The sequence below is a fragment of the Haematobia irritans genome, chromosome 5, assembly GCF_050003625.1.
Source record: "Haematobia irritans isolate KBUSLIRL chromosome 5, ASM5000362v1, whole genome shotgun sequence".
Taxonomy (NCBI): Eukaryota; Metazoa; Arthropoda; class Insecta; order Diptera; family Muscidae; genus Haematobia; species Haematobia irritans.
In genome coordinates this window covers 54,908,822-54,927,586 of record NC_134401.1, presented here as the reverse complement: position 1 = coordinate 54,927,586, position 18,765 = coordinate 54,908,822, and the positions used below count along the sequence as shown (strand labels likewise).

General features: G+C 32.1%; 2 protein-coding genes across 2 annotated transcripts in view; one reads left to right on the top strand and one right to left on the bottom strand.

The window, feature by feature from the left end:
* Mmp2 (Matrix metalloproteinase 2) overlaps positions 1-14,437 on the top strand; it is a 60,171-nt gene extending 45,734 nt beyond the window's left edge. Inside the window, exons 3-5 of the mRNA XM_075311053.1 lie at positions 4,245-4,924; positions 9,625-9,766; positions 9,840-14,437. Of these exons, the coding sequence (XP_075167168.1) occupies positions 4,245-4,924; positions 9,625-9,766; positions 9,840-10,369 (1,352 nt within the window). The 3' untranslated portion in view covers positions 10,370-14,437. The remainder of the gene's footprint in view (positions 1-4,244; positions 4,925-9,624; positions 9,767-9,839) is intronic.
* A 272-nt stretch (positions 14,438-14,709) lies between these two features.
* LOC142241215 (uncharacterized) overlaps positions 14,710-18,765 on the bottom strand; it is a 28,231-nt gene continuing 24,175 nt past the window's right edge. Inside the window, exon 5 of the mRNA XM_075312960.1 lies at positions 14,710-15,138. Within this exon, the coding sequence (XP_075169075.1) occupies positions 14,853-15,138 (286 nt within the window). The 3' untranslated portion in view covers positions 14,710-14,852. The remainder of the gene's footprint in view (positions 15,139-18,765) is intronic.

Here is an 18,765-nt window from a genome sequence, read left to right as displayed (position 1 = left end):
TTAGTCACACTGTAACAATCCCCAACTTTGATGTGAAATATACACAAAACCATGTCCATGGTGATATCCAAATTCCTAGTATCGAAAGGCACTACAAAAGAAGCAACGATTGTCACCTCAGAGCTTAAGTTTGTTTGCCAAAACCGAAAGTAATATGCCAGTAAATATGAGTTTAGGTTTCTGTCTTAAAAAAAAAAACAAATTTTCCAAAAAAATATTTACGTTTGGTATACAATCATCCCAAAATCATCATTGGGAGAAAATTTCAGTCATCCCAAAATCATCATTTCAATCATCCCAAAATCATCATTGGGAGAAAATTTCAGAGGATCCAACATATTTAGGAATTTAAAAGTCTGCAGACAATAACAACTACGCCATGGCGTTTGTGCAAATTTACCAAGTGATAAAATATTGGCAACTATTTTCGGAAAATATGACTGTTTTTGCTTGTCCCGACAAATCCCGGAATGTACGGCGCAATGTCCCGGATTTCGGCAACCATCATCTGGCAACCCTACTCCTGAGTCGATCTAGCGCTTAGGGTCCGTCCGTCCGTCCATGTATTTGGTGTTCGGAGGATTCCGGTCGTATTAACCGATTTCGATTAAATTTGGTACAGAGTATTTTTTTGACACAAGGACGAATGCTATTGAATTTTGCCTATTGGCAAAGTTCAGTCTTCAGATATTTCGAGCTTCAAAAAACCAACATATCCAAGAATAGTAATAAAGTAGAAAAAATTGTATGTTTCTACTGTATTGGATTTGGTAATAGCTTTACTAGAGATGGTGTACGTGGAAAATAAATTTCACCCTTCCCCTTTGGCTAAATAAATTTCACGTTTAATTGCCCAAATTTCTTTTCACAAAACTATGTTGCATGCACATTTTTTTTCTAGTTTGGCAACTACAATAAAATCGAACTCAAAGATAATTGAGTATAACAAGATTAAGCATTGTGCTCTTATAAAGAGAAAACAAATGTCAAGGTGTAGAGGGCTATGAGAAAAAATTGTTTTATTTGTCAATTTTTTCCAAAGCAGCTCTGCCCAGGAATAAATTTAAAACGGCAATATTCACATAAAACCATAATGAATATTCGCTTTAAGATTCACATACGTTTTATTTTAATTTTCTACAATCGTTTTGGTATTGCTTTTGTGGGGTTTTATTCAGAAATTTATGAAAAACACAAATGTTTTGGTATTTTCCGACGCAAACGGCAGTACATTTGAGAGACACGTCGACGCAAACCTTATGATATTTTGTTGGCAGAGTCCTCTGGTGCTTCAGTTTTGCTATGGCAAGACTGCATCTTCTTCTAAATTATCTTTGTCGAACTTGAGTTGATTGTAGTTGCCACAGTTGTTATGTGCCGGCGGATGAAGAAATTGTTGAGGAGATGTTGGTTAAAACAGCTGGGAATTTACCGGAAGATGACTTAATTATTGAGTTAAACATTGCAGACCAGAATTTTAACTAGGCTCTACTAGGACTTAAATGTAGACTATATATAAATCTGACTCGATTGAACTGATACTTTGCATTTTTATGAGGCTCACAATACATAAAAAATATAAAATTTAAAAAAGATCAGTTGATAAACACGTCATTTATGGCCAGATCGGTGATAAATATATGGCAGGTATATTTAAATCTGATTTTTTCCAAAATCAATAGGAATGTCTTTGTGCCGATGTAGAGTTTGACGTTCGAACTTACTATGTAAACAATAATACATAAACAGACGGACGGACATCGTTAGGTTAGCCTGATGTATCAGGCTTGTAATACCACAGTGGTGAACTTCTCTCTTATCACGGAGTGCTGCCCGATTTCATGTTAAGCTCGATGATAAGGAACCTCCTTTTTATAGCCGAGTCCAAACGGCGTTCCACATTGCAGTGAAACCACTTCGAGAAGCTTTGAAACACTCAGCAATTTCACCGGCTGAATGAAAATGCCTCCGTCTTCGTCGAGGTTGATGAATACACTCATTTTATTTTTAATTTTTCGTTCTTACTTGCTATCTTACAAACTATTTCTTAACCTAGTCCCACACTGCTTTCTCTTATCATGCCATAAGAGAACATATATCCTGGAAATCCCATACATTAAACTATAGGTAGCATAAATATCGTAACGTATACACAAAAGATAATACACACATGGAAAATCAATAAGGATGTTTGAGCTATTCACCCAATATCTACAATTCTACCTGCTATAGACATATCTGGTTTACAGTACAGATAGCACCATATGTTTGTTTACGATCAATGATGTTTGAGAAATTCAAACATTCTGCGCGGCCCCAAAGTGAAATGTGGATCGCTTTCCAAGAATCTTTTAGGATAAGTGGTGTGGTGTGAAAGATGTGTTATCGGCACAACTTGTTGACGGGCATCTTGAATATCAGCATAATTAATACACCCTGACGTTCCTGTATGTTAGCGGAAGCCCTCAAGCCATAACATTCGTCGTTTTCCTCTTTTCCACCTTTCTTTCTGAGTGCTTCATCCTCCACCGTTTTAATCGTGCCTGGTATCATTTGCACACAGTAACCTCCTCCTTCAGATGCATTTAGCATACAATTATTCACTGCTAGGCATTTTTTGTAACTTCGTCCATTTCTTAGATGTTTTTATACCGTAGTCTTGTTCTCCTCTTCGTTCTTCTTCGTCGTTGATCTATCGTGGCAGTATAAATCAACTCTCCGTTATTGTTTCTTCGCTCTCCTATCGTACTTTTGTTCTTGCTTCTTCGTACTTCTCCTTATCGTTATCGCTATCATCTTCGTTATCGTCTTCGGTATCTTCTTCGTTATTTTCCTCGTTATCGTCTTCGTTCTCCTCCTCGTAATCGTCTTCGTTATGCTGTTCGCTATCTTCCTCGTTATCGTCTTCGTTATCGGCTTCGTAACCGTCTTCGCTATCTTCTTCGTAATCGTCTTCGTAATCTTCCTCAGTGTCTTCTATTTGCTCCTCGTAATCGTCTTCGTTATGCTCTTCGCTACCTTCCTTGTTATCGTCTTCGTTATCGGCTTCGTAACCGTCTTCGCTATCTTCTTCGTAATCGTCTTCGTTGTCTTCTATTTGACTTTTTCCTATTTCGTTTGTCCACGGAGTTTCTTCGTAGAGGGATTGTTTTCTGCTTCATTCTACTCTTTAATGTAGAACACCTTTCGCTGGTTCATTCTTTCTTACGAAAGGTTCGAAGGACCAAAAATGAATGAAAATGCCTCCGTCTTCGTCGAGGTTGATGAATACACTCATTTTATTTTTAATTTTTCGTTCTTACTTGCTATCTTACAAACTATTTCTTAACCTAGTCCCACACTGCTTTCTCTTATCATGCCATTAGAGAACATATATCCTGGAAATCCCATACATTAAACTATAGGTAGCATAAATATCGTAACGTATACACAAAAGATAATACACACATGGAAAATCAATAAGGATGTTTGAGCTATTCACCCAATATCTACAATTCTACCTGCTATAGACATATCTGGCTTACAGTACAGATAGCACCATGTGTTTGTTTACGATCAATGATGTTTGAGAAATTCAAACACCGGCATTACTGAGGTGGGATAATCCACCGCTGAAAAACTTTTTTGGTGTTGGGTCGAAGCAGGAATCGAACCCACGACCTTGTATGCAAGGTGGACATGCTATCCATTGCAGCACGGTGGCTCGGACATGATCACTATACACCCAGAGAAGGAATATGATCACCTCAAGAATGTTTCAAGAGCAAAATTTTATTTTGGGGAACATGTAACATGTTTTTACACGAAAGGGTCACTTTCTCGAAAATCGTGTACCCATGTGCACCGTGCAAAAATAACGTTTTGCTGCTGAAACATTTTTGGGATGATCAAATTCCTTCTATGTGTGTACTAAACAATGGGACTCAGACTGATTCTTCTCGGCGTTACATACAAATGTACAAACTTATTATACCCTGTACCACAGTATAAAAATGTATACTAAAATGAAGCAAACTTTATGAAATTCAATTCAAAAAGATTATATCGAATAAATTTTTCAAAATTTTTTGGAAAATATTCACTTATTTTTATCATAACAGCTTTTGCAAAACAATTTAAGTAAACAAATTATATAACTAACTTACATTTTCTTTCCTGGTGGGTAATTTTTTAGGATTTTCTATTTCTGAGTCCTTACTGAGTTCGACTCTTTATTTTAATAATTGTGTCTTTCGTTCTTTCAGGTACTGATTTTCTTGGTGTGGCCGTTCACGAATTTGGTCATTCCCTAGGCCTTGGTCATTCATCCGATCAAAGTGCTATTATGTTCCCTTGGTATCAGGGTTATGTTTTAGGAAATGAATTACCCGCCGATGATCGTAATGCCATACAGGAATTGTATGGAGCCAAAGTTAAATCATGGGGTTCATACCGTCCACCACCAAGACCAACAACCACTACCACGACAACAACAACAACAACTACTACTACAACCACTCCCAGAACATATTATAATACACGTCAATATCACAATTACAATCCTTATCCCACATCACGTCCCACAGTAGATAGTCGCAGGTATTATTACAATCATCGCAATCCCAATCAACAAGATCCACGTCAAGATCCTCGCTATGATCCACGTTATGATCCACGTTACGATACACGTTATGATCAAACGCCAAGGCATTATTATCCAGATTATAGAACACCTACAACGACAACAACTACACGTAGACCTTATACAACTACAACTACGACGACAACTACACGACGTCCTCGGATACATCAAACTCATCGCCAGAGAACACCGGAAAAACCGCATCGTCCATCGAAACCACGCAAGCCTAAACCAGATAACTGTTTAACACATTACGACGCCATATCGATGATACGTGGAGAGCTTTTCATATTCCGTGGACACGTAAGTTGAACCACATTACCACTATTTGCACACGCTCACAAAAAATCGCTTCTGTAACATATACTCCCAAACATATTTTGCTTCAAGCATATACATTTTTGGGTATTGCCCAAACATTTATATGTTTGATCTCTACCAATATATAATATGTTTGAAAGCATATTGGTCTAAACAATATATGTTTGGGTAGTCTAAGTTCCAAACATTTTGTATTTTTGCATCCAAATTCAATAATGTTGTCTTCTAAAAAACAATATGTTATTATGTGAACATATAATATGTTTGGAAGCATTTTGCACCCAAAAATATTATATGCTTAAAAAAATTCTCCCAAACAATATTGTGCTCAAAATTTTATTTATTTATTTATATATTTACAATCATAATGAATTATGAAAATAAACAGGTAATATAGGTGCTAACAACATAGGTTTTCGACCTGAATGCTCAAAATGTTGTTTCTGCCCAATTGTATATTCCCCACATCTTTCTCACTTCCACGAGATTTTTTAGTTCTTAGCACCTTTTTCTGTAATACAAACTTTGTAGAAGAAATTATTCAATTGTATGATTTTATTTTATTTTAATTTTACCTTTTGCCGGACGGGGATTCGAACAGCGGACCACACAGTTTGTAAGGATCAAAGAAGTAGCTGATCAATTGCCCAAGGAAAAATAAAATGTTAATTTTGTAATAACAAGCAACAACCACCAACTTAATTCAATATCGCTCCCTGTTAAATAGCGCTCCAAGCTACTAAACACATATATGTTTATAGGCTATTTCTAAATTAATATATGTTTGCATCCAAGCATATTATATTTACAAACATTTTATGTCCCAAACATAATATGTTCTAACATATTAACATATATATGTCCCAAACATGTTATGCTAGTTTATGAACATTATATGCTTGCACTCAAAAATATTGTGTTTAAAAATTTGTGTTCCAAACATATAATGTTTATAGCCAAACATATGAAAAACAGTCTTTTTCATCCGTGCATACATACTTCAGATTGCTATAATTTCTAAACTTGTCGTCTATCTCCTGATGGATTTGTTACAGTGACAGTTCATTTTAATGTTTATAAGTTTATAAAAGCATTTTGATATATTGCATTCAGAAATATAGATATTCGAAAATTAATGGACAGCAGTGGTTAGATTAGGTTTAGTAGAGTGCCAACCTGATATTTAGGGCTTACTCAGACTATTGTGATACCACAGATGGTGAAGGGGTCTTCTTTTTTGTAGCCGTGTCCAAACGGCATTTCATATTTCGTTAAATCCACAAAGAGAAGTTTTGATACACTCAGAGATGTCACCTGATTTGCTGAGAGTGGACAAACAACTGCTGAAAAACGATTACCACTAGTGCCAAAATTTGGAGAAAATTTTACCAAAAATCTACCAAATTTAAAATGTCTTATTTTGAAGTTTTTGATCAGTTTTTGTGACTATTATGAAAAAAATGTTTTTTCTTCTAAAGAAATGTACTATTGCAGTGTTTGCAATATTATATATTATGATCTTACAATTTTTTGACTAGATAAATATCCCTTAAATTGTAAATATGTCGAATTTTAAATGTTTTTACTATTTAGCTTGCATCAACAAAGTAGGGTTACAACTTCTTTAATGGACTTTGAGGGCATCACCCAATACGAAAATTAAAAATATTAAAGATATTGAATTTATAGAAATTTTTGTCAAAATTGTTTGTCTAAATTTTATTTCTATTTTTATTTTATTTCTATACAAAATGTTTGCAAAATTTTATTTCTACACACATAAAAATATTTTTTCTCTTCAATCAAGAAATTAATTGATCCAATTTATTTTTAATTGAAATGTCTTAAAAATTTAATTCCTATAGAAAATTTTGTCAAAATTTTATTTCTATAGAAAATTTTATTCCTATAGAAAATTTTGTGAAAATTTTATTCCTATAGAAAATTTTGTCAAAATTTTATTCCTATAGAAAATTTTGTCAAAATTTATTTGCCGAAACTTTATTCCTACACAGAAAAAATCATCACCAAAATATTTCCAATTAAAAAGCTGATTGAAGTTGAAAATTCAAATAATAAATTAATTAATACGAATAACTTTTTAATAAAAATAGAAATATTAAGTTAATTAATTGATTGAAAATTTTAAAATGTTTAATTAAAAAATTAGTTGATACAATTAACTTCTTAATCTCGGAACACTAAGTCAATAAAAAAGGAGATGGATTTTCTTTTTAATTTTTAACTAAAAATTTATTTCAAACAATTAATCAAACTAAAAACACTAACGGCCATTTTCAGGAAGCTCCGTTAGTGCTGCGTTAGCTAACGTGCTTTTAAACCGTACTATGGACATGTCTGTCATCTTGTCTATATATTTCATATGTCAGTTAGGAACTTAACTGCTAAAAAATTTTCAGTTAAAGTTAACTGGAGAGAAGATATTTCGATTTTACTTTCTGCTAACTGTGAGTTAAAGTCTAACGGAGATACATGAAAATGGCCGTAAGTCATTTAAAAAAAAAAGTAAATGAAAATAGTTACGTTTTTAATTAAAAAATGAATGGAGTTTTGTGGTTCCAAACCCAAATCTCGGGATCGGTTTATATGGGGGCTATATATAATTATGGACTGATATGGACCAATTTTGGCATGGTTGTTAAATATCATAACATATACTACCACCACGTACCAAATTTCAACCAGATCGGATGAATTTTGCTTTTCCAAACGGCACCGGAGGTCAAATCTGGGGATCGGTTTATGGATACCATATACTAACATCATGCACCAAATTTCAACCGAATCGGTTGAATTTTGCTCTTCCAAGGGGCTTCGGAGGTCAAATTTGGTGATCGGTTTATATGGAGGCTATACACTGAAAAAAAGCATACTCGGTTCCAAAGATTTTGTCTTTACTTTAAAAAATTTGGTATTGATTCCGAGCCAAAGAAGCGGAGAATACAAGTAAGGATACTTTTAAGACACAATTCTCTTTTAAATTTAGGTTTTGTGTAATTGCTTCTAGGGAGCAAATTTTAAATTTTCGCTTTCTCAGCTTTTTTCTCCATATGCTATCAAAGTCCTTTAAAAACGAGTTAACGGCAACTTTATTTTCCAAATTAGGACTCGACTTCCAGTAGAAATTAGGCTATGTTTGAAGTAAAAAACTCCTTTAAAATAAAGTTTTGAAAAACATGTCCTATATTTGAACGATTTTTTGCTTTGTAGTCAAGATGCAAAAAGACAACAAATTTAAAGACAATTTCATTAAATTTAAAGAATTTTTCTGAATTATTAAAGTCAAGTTGACCTTAGCCTATAATTTTTTTCTTTCATGTTAAGATACCCATTTTGAAGTCAAATCACTTAATTATAAGGACAATACGACTTCATTGAAAAGTTTATCGACTTTTGGACAAGGAAAATAACTTTATTTTAGAGAAATGCGTCTTCTATGCTAAGCAAAATTTGTATTCGTATTTTAAAGACATGAAATCTTTGACCTCACGACAATATTTTTTTCAGTGTATATAATTATGGACCGATGTAGACCAATTTTTGCATGGCCATTAGAGACCATATACTAAGACCATGTACTAAATTTCAGTCGGATCGGATGAAATTAGCTTCTCTTAGAGGCTCCGCAAGCCAAATCGGGGGATCGGTTTATATGGGGGCTATATATAATTATGGACCGATGTGGACCAATTTGTGCGTGTTTGTTAAAGACCACATACTAACACTATGAACCAAATTTCAGCCGGATCGGATGAAATTTGCTTCTCTTAGAGGCTCTGCAAGCCAAATCTGGGGATCGGTTTATATGGGGACTATATATAATTATGGACCGATATGGACCAATTTTTGCATGGTTGTTAGAGACCATATACTTACACCATGTACCAAATTTCACCCGGATCGGATGAATTTTGCTCCTCCAAGAGGCTATGCAAGCCAAATCTGAGTGTCGGTTTATATGGGGGCTATACGTAAAAGGGGTCCGATATGGCCCATTTTCAATACCATCTGACCTACATCAATAAGAACTACTTGTGCCAAGTTTCAAGTCGATAGCTTGTTTCGTTCCGAAGTTAGCGTGTTTTCAACAGACGGACGGACGGACATGCTTAGATCAACTCAGAATTTCACCACGACCCAGAATATATACTTTATGGGGTCTTAGAGCAATATTTCGATGTGTTACAAACGGTATGACAAAGTTAATATACCCCCCATCCTATGGTGGAGGGTACAATTAATGGAGTTTTGCCATCAACATCAATTAAATTTTTAATTGAATCAATTAAAAAAATTAATTGGTATTTGCTAATGAAGTCAATTAATTTTTTAATCAAGTATTTTTTTAATGTTCAATTAAAACTACGATTGATACTATAATTGAAGACATTTCAATTTAAAAATTAATTGAATGAATTAATTGCGGGATTGAATCAGAAGAAAATGTGTGTGGATTAAAGCGATTGAAGTAACAAAAAAAGCAAGGGTTCACCGAATTGGAATTATTGTTAAAATTTAGACAATGTTAAAATTTAGAGTTTAAGAATAAAATATTTATAAGATTTATTTATAAACTTTCTAAATCAAGCCTTCTAAAAAATAATTTTTTACTTATTTAGTTTTAATCAAAAAAAATTATTGTAATATATTTTCTATTTTAGTACCTTTGGCGTATTGGTGAAAGAGGTCTTTATCCAGGCTATCCCACTGAAACAACACGCCTTTGGACTTCACTACCCTCAAACTTTAGCAAAATTGATGCTGTCTATGAAAATCATCGAAGACACATTGTCTTCTTTATTGGTAAGTGGAGCCTGAATACCAAGGCTAGAATTTTTTAAGCGGATAGTAAACTATTTACTTTTCTCCTTTTTAGGCCGTAAATTCTATGAATTTGACTCTGTCACTCTAATACGGGAAGACTATCTTACAGCCCTTGGTTTACCTAGTACACTGCCTCACATAGATGCTGCCTTCATTTGGGGTCACAATAATCGTACATATCTCTTCAGTAATACCCTCTATTGGAGTTTGGATCGTGAAACTGGTCGTGTGGAATTGGATTATCCACGTGATCTCTCCATATGGGCTGGCATTGGTTATAATATAGATGCTGCCTTCCAATATACCAATCGCAAAACCTATTTCTTCAAGGGTCTCTCGTATTGGGAATTCAATGATGATCTTATGCGTGTAGCCCATGCCAAACCTAAACTTTCAGCGCCAGATTGGATGAAATGTTCGCGTAATGAAAATGAAGTCGACGATGAACAAAGAACAGCACCTCTGGTCTCAGATGTCAATACGAATACTGCAATTTCCGAACGGGGGTCTTCAATTGTTGTTCTATGGGCAGGTTTACTTACGCTTATCTGCTCCAGTCGTACGCTGAGAAGTTGGTGGTGATGTGAAAATATAATATAGGTCACGATAGCCCACAAATGAATCCAAATACATGATACTATAAAACATTTTTTTCTTTCATTTATATATAAATTCTTATACATATAGAAATAAATAAAAAACATTTACTTATATACAATTCACATACATATACAGACAAGACTTGTAAGGATTTCTTTTAATAAGCTTAGCATTCAAACATACACAACATATAACAAAAAAAAAACTCGACAAACCATGCCTATGTTATAAGCTTCGCAAATAATTTTATTTTATATTTAGATTAAGTTAAAAACCAATTATTATTTTTACAATTCTTTTTTTCGTAATTTTAATCCCATCTGTATTGTATATAATAGGGTGGTTCACTATGAGTGGATGAAAAAAAATCCGATTAAATTCTTATTTAAACATTTAAATTGCAATGTTACGTGTCCGTGTTTGAATCCTATTGCCAGATACTTTTAACCAAAAATTATAAAAAAATATATAGCCAATACGAATACGATTTGCTTCTCTCTAAAAACATTTAAATCTCTTTTCCGACTCCACAAGTTATTTCAAAGAAAATCAGTTTCCAAATGTTATGACTGGCAATGTGTTCATTTTCTTTAGTGAAAATCATTTAATTTTCTTTACAAACTTTTGATACAAATGCAATGCATTTTTTTTCACCGCCCTGAATTGTAATTATTATTTTTTATCATTATTATTTTTCGTTTTTGCAATACAAAGATCTTATCAATGAACGTATATATTTTATAATTTTATAAGTATCATAATTGAGTTTTGGTTTTTATAATTATAAATCTTTACTAAAAATTTATAAAAAAAAAATATTTACTAATATACTATCAAATACTATGCCACAATTTTTGCTTGAAATTTATAGGGCGTTCGTACGAAAATATTAAAATTTAGAACAACATACATTTTGGCATCGCTATCTATTTGAAATTTACTGTTTTATATGTCATCCATTTTCTAATTTTATTGATACAATAATGTGGCTATCCAACTTCTCAAGACAAATCCCAAATGTTGGTCACACCATAATTTATGTTTGATGACATACATAATCGATATTGCAGCTTATTAATGTGATCGATGACACATTTATCGATTTTTAAATTATCGCTGACAATTCTTAGCATTTGAGCAAAATGTAAGATTTTAATTAAAATTAAAAGTAGTTAGCTTTTACCTATTACCACTCATCATGTACTAACAATGTGTCGTCTCTGAAACAGCTGATTACAACTTTTTACATCATGATAATTATTAAAAAAAAAAAAAAAAAGTTTGTGATAAATTTTAAATGAAATATACAAAATTATAAATGTGTACTTTCCGGCATTACAATCAGGGACGTTTGCACTGAAAGAAGAATTTTCTTTTGTGATGAACGAAATGTTAGGCATAGAAAGCTTTCATTTGACGTTAACCTATTTTCTTCAAAACCAAACCAAAAAAAAAAAAGAGTAGAGACAATCGTTGCAACGGTTGTCATAAATTGGGTTTTATTTTCTCTCAAAGAAAATACTTTATAAAAAAAGGAATATCGTTTTTCAATAATGTCAATATTGTTGGATTTTAAATTTCGTTGCGGAGAAAAAAATTTATTTTTTGGATGGATTCAAAAAAAATAAATTTGGTATTAGCTAAATCCTTATATTAGTCAGTGACTGACTATTTCCATTTGCAAAATTATATCGATGAGGGTATCCATAGTAGAAAAACAGGGTACACCTAAAGAAAACAAACATTCCTCCGGAACGAAATTTGTTACACACAAAAAAAATAATTTTTGTATTCAATCACGAAATTAATTGATGCAATTAATTTTTAATTGAAATGTCTTCAATCACAGAAATGATAGCATCAATCACCGAAGTCAATTAAACAATTAATTGATACTATTAATTTTTGTGATTGATTTTTGTTTTAATTAAAAACTTTGTTGCATCAATTAAATTTTACATTGAATATTTTTTAAAATTCAATTGAAATTTTATTAAGATGATTTTGGTGAATTTTTTTTTTCTGTGTATAAAGTATTTCCTTTAGGAGTCTCTAATCTCTTTTGTTTTTAAAGAAAGTATTTTAGCGTCGAAGGGAAATTGTTTAAAGTTTCGTTCCTCAGACAAAAAGAAGTAACGAAATTTTAAATAAATTAAATTGCTCTATATTATAAAGGATTTTGCTTTAAGAGCAAATAAACGCGAATTTGTGACCAGCTTGTCTCTAATATTTGTTATTTGTTTTTAAGTAACATGTCTTAGGAAAACATCGATTGTCTAAAATTTCGTTTCTCAGAAAAGAAAACTCTTCTTTCATTGTTTTTTACAAAAAATAAATATTTATTTCATAAAAATAAATAAAGAAATGGCTTTAATAAAAAATGGAAAAATCATTGATAGAAATAAGGTATTATTCCATGATGAAGCTATTGAAGTTGTGGTATAGCAATCGGTTGACCATAATTGGTTGTTTAAAAATACATTCAAATGTTAAAAAATGTGATTGTCTAAAATTTAATTTTAGGATAAACGAAGAATGGTATCTCTAGGATTACTTATGAACGCCCTTTCTATATTAGCAATTTTTTTATCCAAATTAGTTAACAAGAATTTTTGTAACAAACATCCATAATTGTAAAGTTTATAATTTTATAATCTAAAAATAAAATAAATACGACATTCATTAAATTTATATTTAAAGTAATAAATTGTTGCATGGTATTAATAGTTTAAATTTGAACTAATATGTATTAAAAATAACTGCCACAATAAATATAACAACTTTATAACTATCGTCTATTTTTATCTTCAAATATTATATATGGCTTAGATTTTTTTTATTTTACAATAGATAGATTAATTATAAAAAGGGTTGAATACAATTAATTTTTAAGTGTGCCTCAAAACAAAGATTGTGCAAATCAAAAGTAAAAAAAATAATGCATATTACTTTATAATTAAAAAACAAAAAAACTAAAAATATCATAATTCACAACAAATGTTATAGTTTTTTTTCTATTAAATCTATCAATGCTTCCCATATAAAAATTTTTATAAAAGCACTGACTACACGCGAAAATATTTTTCTTCTAAACTAAATTTTAAACAAATCAAATTTCTTTTTGCCTTTAAAGAATTTTTCTTTAAGGGAGAATAAAATTCATTATAGACAATTATTGCTTTAGTTGCTAACCATTCTTGTTTATTTGGCTCTAAAGAAAATATATTACGACTAATAGCCCATTCACATTAGGCTCGAAATCTATTAAAAGTGTATTTGAAATCCTATTTTATAACGCAAAGGACATTTGAAATCTAGTTAAAGTAGATTTTGGAAGGGTAATGAGAATGCGGTATAAGAGATTTTCGTTTGTACAAAATTTCGTTCAAGAGGAAAATATTTTTTCTTTTTATTTTTTAATTCACTACATTCTTTATTATTTTAGCAAATATGCATGTGTAAACCATCCGCATTTTAACATTTTTTTTTTTTGGTTCTTGAACTTTTTGTTATCATAAAAATACAAACAAACTGTCTCCCATCATATATTTATGGATAATATAAGATTGTGATATTATTTTAAAATAAATTAATGTGACATCACTTTTTTGTTTTCTTCCGTTTTCCCTTGTATTTCTCATATTTTTTAGTAAAACAATTATTTACAAAAAAAAAAGGAACAACAACAACGTTTTTTTAATGCTTTAACATAAAAAGCTTTAGACCGTCAGCCACCATTTCGCAAATTATTTTATATATAAAACTATAAATGTATATGTATATTAAGTAGATTTTTAGTTATGATCTCTTTGATCTTTCCGAATCATAATTTCTATTGCTCCTTTTATTGACCTTAAGCGAAAATCCAAAACAATTTCGATTATAAAAATGGTAAAAAAAAACAATATTGCCTTTACTTACAAATTATAACGACATTACATATAAATAAAATAAAAATCCAATATTACAATATATACAATAAGTAAAAAAAATAATTTGCATAAATAGAATTATCAAATATTATACGATAAATATATGAAGGAATAAATTTATATACTATAATAAAAAAACGATGAAATTGAAGTGTTTTATTTCAATTGCAATACATGGCTAAAACAAAGGTTAAAGTATAAATTCAACTCCTGGATTGCTAATGTGGCAGTCTAAAATGCACATAATTAGTGGAAAATGTTACCCAATATTATTTGTATACAAACCGGTCCCAGATTCGACTGGAGCTATAGCCCCTTATATAAAAAACTGTAACAATAAAAAAAATTAGGAATGTCGTAAATGGGGTTTCAAATTAAAAATCTTTAGAATTAAACTGTTCAATTAGATTTATTCTAAAGAAAAAAAAAATAATATAAAATAATTAATAATTAAATTACAAATATAAATAAGTTTCCAAAAGGAAAACAAAACAAAGATACAAATGGTAATATTAGTGGAAGTGCATAGTCTATCAGCGTTTCACAATATTAAGAACTTTGGCCAATGTTAACCCAAATGGAAAGGTATTCAATTTCGGTGGTGGTGTAGCTGGCAGTAGGGAATATGCCAACCAATGCAACATGTGTAGACTAAATTTAGTACAGTTCAATGTAGTATAGCAGAGTTTATTCAAGCGATTTCCCATGGTACCTTCCAAACACTCGTTCAATAATTGTACCCTCATTTCCAATTTTTCGATATCAATTTTCAAATCCATTTCTCTGGCTAAGGCTTCGGCCAGCTGTTGCTGATGGGAGCTACGTAAAAATAAATTGTTATAGCATTAATAAAATTGAAGGACATAATCCACAAAAAATAGAAATGTTTTAAAGAAAATGTTTAATTATCATCTATAATGTTTCAAGAATTCCCTTTAAATTATGTGACAAAAAGTGTTTATAATATATTTAAGTTTTTGGGTGGGTTATTATTTATACCCAGCCCATTGGCGGAGCTAGGGGGCCCCAATGCTCCCATTTAAATTGGAGTTTTTAATACAGTCCAGCAAAAAAAAAAGCTTCCAAAAAAAGTAGTTTGGATCCCCAATTTGTGATCCGAATGTAGTGCGAACTTGTATCATTCCAATGAATTTTACATGGGCTTATCATAGGACGGAAGTACTCCATTTTTGGATTCTTTGCATTACTTTAGAAGTTGTGCCTTGGGAGTTCATTTGGATGACAAATTTTTTCAATTTCACTTTTTATTTTTATCAGTATTTTTTGTTACACTTTTAGTTTCTTATTATCTAATTTTTACAAATTGAAAAACTTCTTCGCTTCCACCGGGGTTTGAATTTGGATCTGTTGGCACCATAACAGAACATCAAACATTATAAAACCGTTTGTGATGTGATCGTAATATGACACCACGGCATGACATTCTAACTACTTTCTAAGATGTTCTTCAGGTTCTCCAGCGGAATTTTTTTATTAAATATTTTTCTAAAAAAATATTTTTTAGGTTATACATCGTTTTTATTTTTGTCGGCATATATTTTTGTATAACTATATTTTTTCCATTAAAAATCAACAAAAAAAACTAACAAGTATATACGGCCGTAAGTTTTGCCAAGCCAAATCTTATGTACCCTCCACCATGGATTGCGCAGAAACTTCTACAAAAGACTGTCATCCACAATCGACTTAATTGGGTTGTGGTATCTTACAACTTCTTAACATCGTTTTCTAAATTGTTAGTTAGTCCATACGTGGTATATATTAGACAAAAAAGGTATGTATAGGTAAGTCTACAAATAATAACGAATCGATATGGACTTTTGCACGGTACGTAGAGAGCCAAAATTGAAATATGGGGATCGCTTATATGGGGGCTCTATACAGTTATGAACTTGATATGGACCAATTTTTGTGTGATTGGGGATCGATTTATCTGAGGGCCATATACTAGCACAATGTTTGTTAACGGCCATATACTAGCACAATGTACCAAATTTCAACTGACTCGGATGAAATTTGCTCCTCCAAGAGGCTCCAAAACCAAATGTCGGGATCGGTTTATATGGGGGCTATATATGATTATGGACTGATATGGACCACTCTTGGCATGGTTGTTAAATATCATACACTACCACCACGTACCAAATTTCAACCAGATCGGATGAATTTTGCTTCTCCAAAAGGCACCGGAGGTCAAATCTGGGGATCGGTTTATATGGGGGCTATATATAATTTGGACCGATGTGGACCAATTTTTGCATGGTTGTTAAGGACCATATACAAAGACCATGTACCAAATTTCAGCCGGATCGGATGAAATTTGCTTCTCTTTGAGGTTCCGAAAGCCAAACCGGGGGATAGGTTTATATGGGGGCTATATATAATTATGGACCGATGTGGACCAATTTTTGCGTTGTTGTTAGAGACCATGTACCACCATGTACCAAATTTCAGCCGGATCGGATGAAATTTGCTTCTCTTAGAGGGTCTGCAAGCCAAATTTGGGGGTCCGTTTATATGGAAGCTATACGTAAAAGTGGACCGATTTGGCCCATTTGCAATACCATCCGACCTACATCAATAACAACTACATGTGCCAAGTTTCAAGTCGATAGCTTGTTTCGTTCGGAAGTTAGCGTGATTTCAACAGACCGATCGACTCAGAATTTCACCACGACCGATAATATATATACTTTATGGGGTTTTAGAGCAATATTTCGATGTGTTACAAACGGAATGACAAAGTTAATATACCCCCATCCTATGGTGGAGGGTATAAAGTGATTTATAAAATTATACAGGGAAAAAAGCTTTGTACACACTTAAATTCGAGTTTTTAATACAGCCCAGCAAAGAAACAGCTTCCAAAACGTAGTTTGGATCCCCAATTTGTGATCCGAAAGTTGTGCAAACTTGGATCATTCCAATGAATTTTACATGGGCTTATCATAGGACGGAAGTACTCCATTTTTGGATTCTTTGCATTGCTTTAGAAGTTGTGCCTTGGGAGTTCATTTGGATGAAGAAATTAAAAAAAAAAAAAAACAAGTATATACGGCCGTAAGTTCGGCCAGGCCGAAGCTTATGTACCCTCCATCATGGATTGCGTAGAAACTTTTTCTAAACACTGCCATCCACAATCGAATTACTTAAGTTGCGGTAACGCTTGCCGATGGCAAGGTATCTTAAAACCTCCTAACACCATCTTCTAAATTGTATGTAAGTCCATACGTGGTATATATTAAATCAAAAAAGATCGATCCAATACGTATATAATTCAGTTTGACAAAGTAGACACAAAATTTTGACAAAATTTTCTACAGAAATAAAATTTTAACTAAATTTTCTATAGAAATAAAATTTTCTATAGAAATAAAAATTTTGACAAAATTTTCTATAGAAAGAAAATTTTGATAAAAATTTCTACAGAAATAAAATTTTAACAAAATTTTCTCTAGAAATAGATTTTTGACAAAATATTCTATAGAAAGAAAATCTTGGTAGATTATTTTTGGCTCGAGTGGCAACCATGATTATGAACCGAATAAAATTTGAACAAAATTTTCTATAGAAATAAAATTTTGACAATGATGAAAATTTTATTGTGAACCGAATAAAATTTTAACAAAATTTTCTCTAGAAATAAAATTTTGACAAAATTTTCTATAGAAATAAAATTTTGACAAAATTTTCTATAGAAATAAAATTTTGGTAGATTAATTTTGGCTCTAGTGGCAACCATGGTTATGAACCGATATGGACCAATTTTTGAGTGATTGGACCAATTGTTGTATGGTTGTTAGCGACCATATACTAACATCACGTTCCTAATTTGAACCGGATCGGATGAATTTTGCTCCTCCAAGAGGCTCCGGAGGTCAAATCTGGAGAATGTTTTATATGGGGGCTATATATAATTATGGACCGATATGGACCAATTCTGGCACGGTTGTTAAAGATCATATACTAACACCATGTTCAAAATTACAACCGGATTGGGTGAAATTTGCTTCTCTTGGAGACTTCGCAAGCCAAATCTGGGGATCGGCTTATATGGGGGCTATATATAATTATGAACCGATGTGGACCAATTTTTGCATGGTTATTAGAGACCATATAACAATACCAAGTACCAAATTTCAGCCGGATCGGATGCAATTTGCTTCTCTTTGGGGCTTCGCAAGCCAAATCTGGAGATCGGTTTATATGGGGTCCATATATAATTATGGACCGATGTAGACCAATTTTTGCATGGTTATTAGAGACCATATACCAACATCATGTACCAAATTTCAGCCGGATCGGATGAAATTTGCTTCTCTTTGAGGCTCCGCAAGCCAAATCTGGGGATCGGTTTATATGGGGGCTATATATAATTATGGACCGATGTGGACCAATTTCTGCATGGTTGTTAGAGACCATATA